At 71.7% G+C, this 8,125-nt stretch overlaps 4 protein-coding genes across 4 annotated transcripts in view; 3 read left to right on the top strand and 1 right to left on the bottom strand.

Annotated features, from left to right (window-relative positions):
- CHLNCDRAFT_133157 (hypothetical protein) overlaps positions 1 to 2,234 on the top strand; it is a gene marked incomplete at both ends in the record, with an annotated part of 2,740 nt that extends 506 nt beyond the window's left edge. The window contains 4 exons of the mRNA XM_005852039.1: positions 219 to 754; positions 936 to 1,179; positions 1,457 to 1,927; positions 2,133 to 2,234. Of these exons, the coding sequence (XP_005852101.1) occupies positions 219 to 754; positions 936 to 1,179; positions 1,457 to 1,927; positions 2,133 to 2,234 (1,353 nt within the window). The remainder of the gene's footprint in view (positions 1 to 218; positions 755 to 935; positions 1,180 to 1,456; positions 1,928 to 2,132) is intronic.
- A 511-nt stretch (positions 2,235 to 2,745) lies between these two features.
- Positions 2,746 to 3,266, top strand: CHLNCDRAFT_15526 (hypothetical protein; the record flags this gene model as incomplete). The annotated part of the gene is made up of 2 exons (XM_005852038.1): positions 2,746 to 2,860; positions 3,136 to 3,266. Coding segments are annotated over 2 exons (246 nt in total), but the record flags the coding sequence as incomplete, so codon positions are not given.
- Positions 3,267 to 4,751: 1,485 nt separating this feature from the next.
- On the bottom strand, positions 4,752 to 5,427 carry CHLNCDRAFT_12877 (hypothetical protein; the record flags this gene model as incomplete). The annotated part of the gene is made up of 3 exons (XM_005851702.1): positions 4,752 to 4,847; positions 4,999 to 5,077; positions 5,219 to 5,427. Coding segments are annotated over 3 exons (384 nt in total), but the record flags the coding sequence as incomplete, so codon positions are not given.
- An 868-nt stretch (positions 5,428 to 6,295) lies between these two features.
- CHLNCDRAFT_133154 (hypothetical protein) overlaps positions 6,296 to 8,125 on the top strand; it is a gene marked incomplete at both ends in the record, with an annotated part of 5,778 nt that continues 3,948 nt past the window's right edge. The window contains 4 exons of the mRNA XM_005852037.1: positions 6,296 to 6,321; positions 6,429 to 7,081; positions 7,244 to 7,855; positions 8,036 to 8,115. Of these exons, the coding sequence (XP_005852099.1) occupies positions 6,296 to 6,321; positions 6,429 to 7,081; positions 7,244 to 7,855; positions 8,036 to 8,115 (1,371 nt within the window). The remainder of the gene's footprint in view (positions 6,322 to 6,428; positions 7,082 to 7,243; positions 7,856 to 8,035; positions 8,116 to 8,125) is intronic.

Here is an 8,125-nt window from a genome sequence, read left to right as displayed (position 1 = left end):
TGGGTGTGGGTGTAGGTGTGGGTGTGTGCCAGCGTGGACAGGGGTGTGCGTGCAGGATGGGCGCCGGGAGTTGCGCCTGCCTCGGCGTCGGTTGCATGGTGTCGCCCGCAGCTGCGCTGCCCAGGTGCTGCCTGCTGGCACACGCGCATGGCACCCCCACCCCACCCCCACACCCACACACATCGCGCCGCCCTGCTCCCTGACTCGTGTTGGCCCAGGCCCGCTTCTTCGAGGGCCACTTCTGCCAGCTGCTGGGCGGCGAGGAGGCGGCCAGCATCGCGGCACTGCCGCCCGACCTGCTGCGCCAGCTGCTGGCCAGCGACGGCCTCAACATCGGCTGCGAGCTGGATGTGGCGCGCGCCGCGCTGCTGTGGGCGGGCGCAGACCCCGCGCCCCGCGCCCCGCTGCTGCTGGACCTGCTGCCGGCGGCCCGCATGCCGCCGGCGCGGCTGGCCGAGGAGGCCGCGCGCTGCGGCCTGCTGGCCGGCGGTGCCGCCTGCCTGCAGCCGCCGCCGGCGGAGCAGCAGGAGGCGGCGCAGCGGCAGCAGCAGCAGGTTCAGCAGCCTCAGGCGTGGCAGCCCGGCTGCGAGGGAGAGCTGGGGCAGGCCTTCTTGCACGCCTGCCAGCAGCTGCAGCACAGCGCGGCTGCTGCGGCTGCGGCCAACGAGCCGCCGCCCGCCTTCCGCCCGCGCCTCAGCTGCGCCACGGGTCTCATGATGGCGGGCGGGCTGGACGACGGCTGGCGCCCGCTGCGGTGCGCCTGCCAAGCGCCGGCCGCGCCGCTCCTCTGCCCGCCCGCCTCTTCCCGAGCCCCTTGCCTCGCCCCTCTTGCCCTCACGCCCGCCGCGAGGCTGCCACCACCTCCCCCACGCGTCCTCTCGCCTGGCCCACCCCTTACGCGACGTCCCCTCCTTTCCTCCCGACCCCTGCCGCAGTACGGTGGAGCTGTACGACCCGCAGCGGGACAGCTGGCAGGCGGGGCCGCTCATGCCCGCACCCTGCAGCTTTGCGGCGGCGGCCATGCTGGGTGGGGAGGCGTACGTTGTGGAGGGGGCAGCCCACGCCCCCTCCGTCCTGGCATTCGACCGCCAACAGCGGCGCTGGCGGCACTGCGCGGGCCTGGCCACGCCGCGGGTCAACATGGCTGTGGCGGCGATGGAGGAGCAGCTTTATGTCCTGGTGAGGGTGGAGGCAGGGGGGGCAGGGGCCGTGGCGGCAGGGGGCGGGTGCATTGGCGCTGGTGCTTGCTTGCTGGTGCTGGCCTTGGCCTGGCTGCCCCGATGCGTGTGCTGCATACCGGTGGGCTGGTGCCTGCTCGCTGGTGCCTGGCTGGCGCATTGGCACGGAGCGTCAGGCGCGCGCGGGTTCCTGCGCGTGAGGGCCATGCGGCGCCCCTCATGCGCCTGCCAGGGATGCAGCTGAACCTGGCGCCCATCCTGTTCCCTCCTGAGCGCAGGGCGGTCGCGCCGGGATCGGCAAGGGCGCCGCCGTGCTGCAGGCGGTGGAGGTGTTCTGCCCGGCCGCCGACGCCTGGCGCGCGGCGCCCCCCATGGCCTGCCCCCGCACCTCGCTGGCGGCGGCAGCACTGGGCGGGCGCCTGTACGCCGTGGGCGGCCAGGACACGCGCTCCACGCACGCCAGCGTGGAGGTGTTTGAGCCCGGGGCGGGGCGGTGGGTGACGCTGGGCGCCGCCATGCAGCACCCGCGCAAGTACCTGGGTCTGGCCGCGGCTGGCGGGCGGCTGGTGGCGGTGGGGGGCATGACGGGGGCGCGCATGCGGCTGCCGGCGGCAGAGGCGCTGGACCCTCGGGAGGGGCGCTGGGCGGCGCTGCCGCCTATGAGCGTGGCGCGCTCGTCCGCGGGGGTGGCGGCGCTGCACGAGTGCGTGTATGTGGTGGGCGGCAACGTGGGCATGAACATCAACGAGGTGGGTGGGTGGTGTGCCTGGGTGCGGGTGCGGTGTGTGTGTGGGGGGGGTGCTGGCCCTCTTGGGGCCGTGTGCCGCCGCTGCCCTGCGCTTGGCTGTGCTGCCTCGGGTGCCGGGTCCCCTTGCCTGCGCTCGCCGGCTCACGGCCCCTTGCCCCTGACTCACCGCCCTCCCTGCCCTGCCCTGCCCTGCTCGGCTGCCGCAGAACCACGCGGGCGTGGAGGCGTGGGTGCCGGCGGCGGGGCGCTGGCGCCACTGCGCGCCCATCAGCCACGGGCGCTCCGGGCTGTCGGTGGCGCCCTTCTGATTCAGGCCGCCTGCCTCCAGGCAGCATGTACTTCCCTCAGTTTTACGTCTGTGCTTGCTAGACCCTGTATCTCTGCTGTAGTTGAAACCCAATTCTGTTGTGCACGCGTGCCCCTGCCTCGGCGGCTGGCCCATTTTGATCCGCTCCACGTGGCATTGTCAGCTTGAACCCATGTGAAGCCCTGTGCCTTTCTGTAACTCTCGAGTTGTTTGCATGTATTGTGCAGGTATTTGTGTAGGTGGCATGCATTCATGAGGTTGGGACCGCTTTGCCAGGCAACCGCCCAACTGAATCCGCCGGAGGAAAGGGCGGCGGCGGTCGATTTTTCAAGGCGCGGCCTTCCCGGCATCGCCGATCGCACCCGCTATCGCTGCCGATGTCTGCTCTGCTGAAGACAATGGCCCAGCGCCTGTCCTTCGCTTCTCGGCTCGCCGGGACGCAGCTGGTGGTGCCCGTGTCCACCTCTCGCGCTGCTGCACCCTCCCCGCGGACCCTGGTCACCAAGGCCAGCATTGGGAAGCGGGAGCTTATCCAGGCGGTCAAGGATCAGGCGCAGCTCTCGGGGCCTCAGGCTGATGCGGCGGTGAACGCCCTGCTGGACACCATTGTGGGCACGGTGGCCAAGGGTGAGTAGATGGGATTGTCAGGCGACTGGCCCGACAGCCCAGGCGGGGTGACAGGACGCCTGATGGGCGAGTTGGGAGGCAGCCCTGGAGCAGGCTGGGCGCTGTTGGGGCACACGGTAGCATGCAGCGCAGCCTTGGCCGCAGCCTGCAGGCCCGGGGCCATGCGGTTCACCCCCTCCCGCCACCCGCCGCCACCGCTCAGGCCGACTGCTGGCGCTCGCAGCGACGGGCTGCTCAGCTGCTTGCACCGCCTCCCTGCTCCTGCTGCTGCGCAGGCCAGCGGGTGGCCATCACCGGGTTTGGCGTGTTTGAGGCGCGCACGCGGGCGGCTCGCCGCGGCCGCAACCCCAAGACGGGCGAGGAGCTCCAGATTGCCGAGACTGTGGCGCCAGCCTTCAGCGCAGGCGGGTCGCCAGGCTGGGGCGCTGCAGCAGCCGTGCAGCATCCGACAGCAGCCGAGGGCGTGCACGGCAGAGCCGGCGCGCTGTTCAGTCGCTGCAGCATGGCAGGAGCATTATTGCTTCGATGCCGCGCCAACCTCCTCTGTTCCTGTCTGTGCAGGCAAGGGCTTCAAGGACACTGTGAAGCTTGGCCACGGCAAGTGAGCCGCAGGAGGCGTGTGGCAGAGACGAGGCAGGAGCGAGGCTCCCGCTGCTGCCGCTACGCACCGCTCAGTGTTTCCCAGGAAGAACGCATGCTGGCAGCCTAGTGCCGGCGCCTTGTTCCTGGCTGCATCGCTCGGTCCTGGAGTGCGCGCTGAGCTGCGGCGGTCTGACGCACCTGCCATACGTCTTTCTCCTTCCTCTTGCTGTTGATCAGCATCTCCGCTGTCTTGTGTTATGGGGACTGACCTGCAGCTGGTGCACGCTGCAGCTGCACGAGGCACGCACCCGCGCCACTGCTGAGCGGTGGCCTACACCTGAACATCCCCCACCCATCTCCTTTGTTGTTGCTTCCCACCCCGGCAAGCGCTTCTCGATTCAACACTGCCGCACTGTAACCATCCCAAGCCAGCCCGATCGGCCCTTCAGAGGGTGCTGGAGTTACACTGGACTGGCAGGGTGCCGCACAAAATGGCCCGTTTAAAGTGGCCCTCCAGCGGCACAATCACGGCACCCCAATTTGTGGCGCATCCTGGAGGTGGTAGCTACCCGCTCACGGCTTGCTCCACCCGCGCTGCTCCGCCTTCTGCTTGAAGGCCGCCAGCATCTCCGCCACCTCCTCCTCACTCTGCTCCACCCCCTCCTTGCCGCCGCCCTGCCGCCGCTGCCGCTGCTGCGCGCCGCCGCCCTGCTGCCGCTGCTGCGCGCCGCCGCCCTGCTGCCGCTGCTGCTGCGGCTGGCCGGCGGCCGCCGCCGCTGCTGCCACGGGGGCAGCCACGCTGCCGCTGCTCGATGCCGCACCGTCTCCCTCCAGCACCCCCCCACCAAACATGCCCAGGTCGACCACCTCAAAGCCGCCTGCACCACCGGGAGGGGCAACCAGCGTGCAGGGACGCCTCGGCAAGCAGGCGGCACCGTGTCCCATCCATCGCCTGGCCCTGCGCCTTCACCCCGCCTGAAGCCGCCCCTTGGCAGCCCTCGCCACCCGCACGACCGCCAGCCCCGGGCGCAGCCAGCCCTGCTCCCCGGCTCACCCTCCTCCCCAAACGCCTCCTCCTCAAACGCCTCCTCCTCCACCTCGCCGTAGAAGGCCAGCGGCGGCGGCTCTGCCTCGCCCCGCTCAATCTTCTTCACCTGCGGCCCGAACCGGGAGGCGGCGCCGGCACGGCAGGTCGGGGCACGCAGGCGCGGTCGCGGCCCGGGCATCCCCAGTGCAAACCCCCACCTGGCCCCACCCAGCCAGCCAGCCGGGCTTGGGCACGCCCGCCGCACCCCCCCCCCCACACCCCAGCCGGCACCTGGTCCAGCAGCTTGAGGATGCGCTCCGATCGCTCGATGGAGTCGTCCCGCACGAAACGAATCTCCGGGGTCAGTCGCAGCCGGATCTGCAGCCCGGGGGCCGGCGGCGCGCGCAGCCGCAGCAGGTGATGCACAGTACGGGGCGCGGGCCGCTAGGCAGGGGCAGCAGCAGCACATGGCCATGGCCCAAGAGCGGGCGCATGGTCCCGTTGCGGCGGCGGCGCCGTGTGCCCGCACCTGCTTGCCGATGTGCTTGCGCACGTAGCCCTCCAGCCGCTGCAGGCCCTCAATGGCCACCTCCTTGCCCACGTCGTCGCTGCGCCAGGGGGGGCGGGCAGGCAGGCATCATGGTCCGTCGCACAAGCGCGCACAACTCGCGAGCGCGCGCATCACACACGCAGCCAGCCATCCACCAAACACGCACACGCTCGACACACACACACACACACACACACACCTGTATATGGACAGGTACACCTTGGCCACCTGCAGGTCGTTGCTGATGTGCACCTCGGTCACGCTGGCCAGCGCCGACAGCGCGCCGTCAAAGCCGCGCCGCCGCTCGGGGCACACCGCCGCCTGCATCGTCTTGTCGCTGATCAGCAGCTGCCCCACCTCGCGCTCAATCTGCTTGGCCACCTTCGCCACACGGCGGGGGTGCGCCTGTGGGGTGGGGGCGGGGGTGCGGGAGGAAGCAGCAGGGTGAGAGGGCAGGCGGGAAGTCTGGTGGAAGTCTGCGGCTGGGGCAGCGCCAGCGAGAAGTGCCCCAGCTGATCCGGGATGGCATGTGCTGCCCGCAGCTCCGGCCGGCCCCCCAAAAGCGGCCTGACTGTTTTGGCTTAGCCAGCCGCCGCCGCCAGCCCGCTGCCGCAGACTCACCATGCATACCACATTGGCGGCGCGGCTGGCCACCAGCGCGCGCTGGCCTGCAGAGCAGGATGCAGGGGGGCTGTGAGCAGTGCATGCAGGGCAGGAGGTGAAGCGGCTGGCGGGTTTGCAGGGTGGCCGCACCGGTGGGGGGCCGGAAAGGAAACTGCGCCCTTTCATGACGCGCAGCAGCGTGTCTGCTTCCGGATGCAAGCTGCTGCATGGCTGTGGGTTGGCTGGGTGGGCACCAGCGGGATGGCACAAGTGGAGCAGTGACGGATGCTGTCGTTCGGTGTCTCTACTGTATTGGAGTCACTCAAGGCGCGCCCAGCGCAAGCACAAGCCCGTCTTCGGGCACATGTCCCGAGCGCCCTGCCGTACACATGTCATGCCTCAGCATCTTCCTCCATTGCGCCTTTCCTTGCGCTGTTTGTCCTGTCTGACCTCAGTCTCATTGTACTCGGGGTTTCTGGGTGTTGGTGCAACGGAAGGGCCGAGGACGCGGCGCCAACCGCCGCAAACGCGTCTCTCGCCCTTTTGAGCACAAAACCGGCGGTGCACGGGGCATTCTGCGGCACCAGGCGTCTCCCTCGGGCACCGTGGGCCGCAAGTAGTTGTGTGTCGCATGTGCGGCCGATCACGGGCTGCTCATAGGTCCTAGCTCGCTATGGAGCACGATAGCGTGACCAGCTGGTGAGCAGGGAGGTGCTTGCGGGCCCCGATCTCCCGATGCTTGGCGCCGCTGCCCCAGTGGGCATCCACCACCCGCCCACCCGCTCACCATGCTGTCGTGCCCGCAGGTTTGTGCGCCGCAGGGCGGCTGCGCCGCCAGTCCAGGAGGGCGCCGACGGAAAGCAGCAGAAGGGCAAGGGAAAGCAGAAGGAGGCGGTGGCCGCGCCCGCAGACAAGAAGCCCTCAAACCCAGTGGCGGCAGCGGCGGCGGCTGTCGCCGCTGCGGCAGCCGAGAAGAAGGACAGGAAGGCCGCCGGCGCCGCCCCTGCGAGCGACAAGAAGCCGTCCAGCGCTTCCGCAGCCGGCGACAAGAAGGCAGCTGGCGCCGCAGCCGGCGACAAGAAGGTGCCAGCAGCCGGCGCGGGCGCCGGCAAGCAGGCCCCCGCCGCTGGCGCAGCGGCCGCCAAGAAGCCCCCTGCCGCCAGTGCAGCACCCGCCAAGAAAGGCCCCGGCGCTGGCACAGCAGTGGACAAGAAGGCGGCGGCGCCAGCCGCCGCAGCGGACGACAGAAAGCAGAGGGCCGCCCCTCCCGCTGCTGTGCCCGCTGCCCCGAGCTCGGGCGCCGACAGCGACAGCGACGAGGAGCCGGCGCTGGCGCCTGCGGGGCGGGAGCAGGGGGCCGGCGAGCAGCAGCAGGGCGGGGAGAGGGAGAGGGAGAGGGAGCTGTTTGATGAGGCCGAGTACCGCCCCCGAGTGGTTGCCTACAGCGACAGCGACTCTGGTGACTGCTGCTGCCTGTGATGGCGGCGGCCTGTGGTGGTGGGGCTGCATGCCTGCCCCTGCCCCTGCCCCTGTGGAGAATGGCGGGATGGACACTGCGGCAGGTGCCCCCTCTTGACCCGCCCAACCCTGTGCCTGCCCCTCTCCTGCTCCTGCTGCGCAGATGTGGAGTCTCACTTCAAGCGCGTGAAGACGCACCTGCTGCCGCCCAGCGAGGAGGAGGCGGCGGAGCGAGCGGCGGCCGAGGCGGCCGCGGCGGCCGCCGCTGCCGCCGAGGAGGCCGCCGCGGCCGAGGCGGCGCGCCAGCAGGCCGGCCTGCGCCGCCTGCGCGGCGCGGTGGCGGGCGCGGCGGGGGCGGCGGGGCGCAGCCTGGGGCCCCACCTCACCGCCGCCCTGGCCGCCCGCGCGGGTGGGCTGCTGCTGCTGGGCCGGGCGCGGCCCCGGGCCGCCTACGCGGCGGGGCTGCTGGGCGCTGCCGTGCCGCTGGCTGGCGCGGCAGCTGCCAGGGCGGGGCTGGACCTGGGAGCGCTCCCCGCCCCGCTGCTGGCAGCTGGGCAGGAGCTGGAGCAGCTAGGCAAGGCTGCGCTGGCGCTGGCGGCGGCCCGCCTGCTGCGCGTGGGCCTGCAGCGCCAGCGCCGGCGGCGGCAGGAGCGGCGGCGGCGGCGCAGCGAGGCGCTGGCCGACGCGGCGGGGCGTGCGGACGCTGCCACGGCCACAGAGGGCGAGCAGCCCGCCACGCCGGGGCGCCTGCTGCGCCGCAAGTCGTCAGTCAACCGTAAGTGCCTGCCGCCTGCTGCCGCCGCCGCTGCTGCTGCCGCGGATCTGCTGCATGCATCGGGGGGCCGGCTAGCCGGGCCGCTCCCAACACTCTGCCGCAGCCGCGCAACGGCAGCCCCCTTACGCACACTTGCTCACAGCCCGCCGCCGCCCTCCACTCCACTCCGGCCTGGCGCAGTGGCGGCGCTGCGCGCGTGCGCCGACCTGGGCGCCGCCATCGAGGCGCGGCAGCCCCACCCGGCGGCGGAGTGGGCGGCGGTGTATGGGG

The sequence above is a fragment of the Chlorella variabilis genome, assembly GCF_000147415.1.
Source record: "Chlorella variabilis unplaced genomic scaffold CHLNCscaffold_1, whole genome shotgun sequence".
NCBI lineage: Eukaryota > Viridiplantae > Chlorophyta > Trebouxiophyceae > Chlorellales > Chlorellaceae > Chlorella > Chlorella variabilis.
The sequence above is the reverse complement of the archived record's forward strand: the minus strand, read 5'-3'. Positions and strand labels throughout refer to the sequence as shown.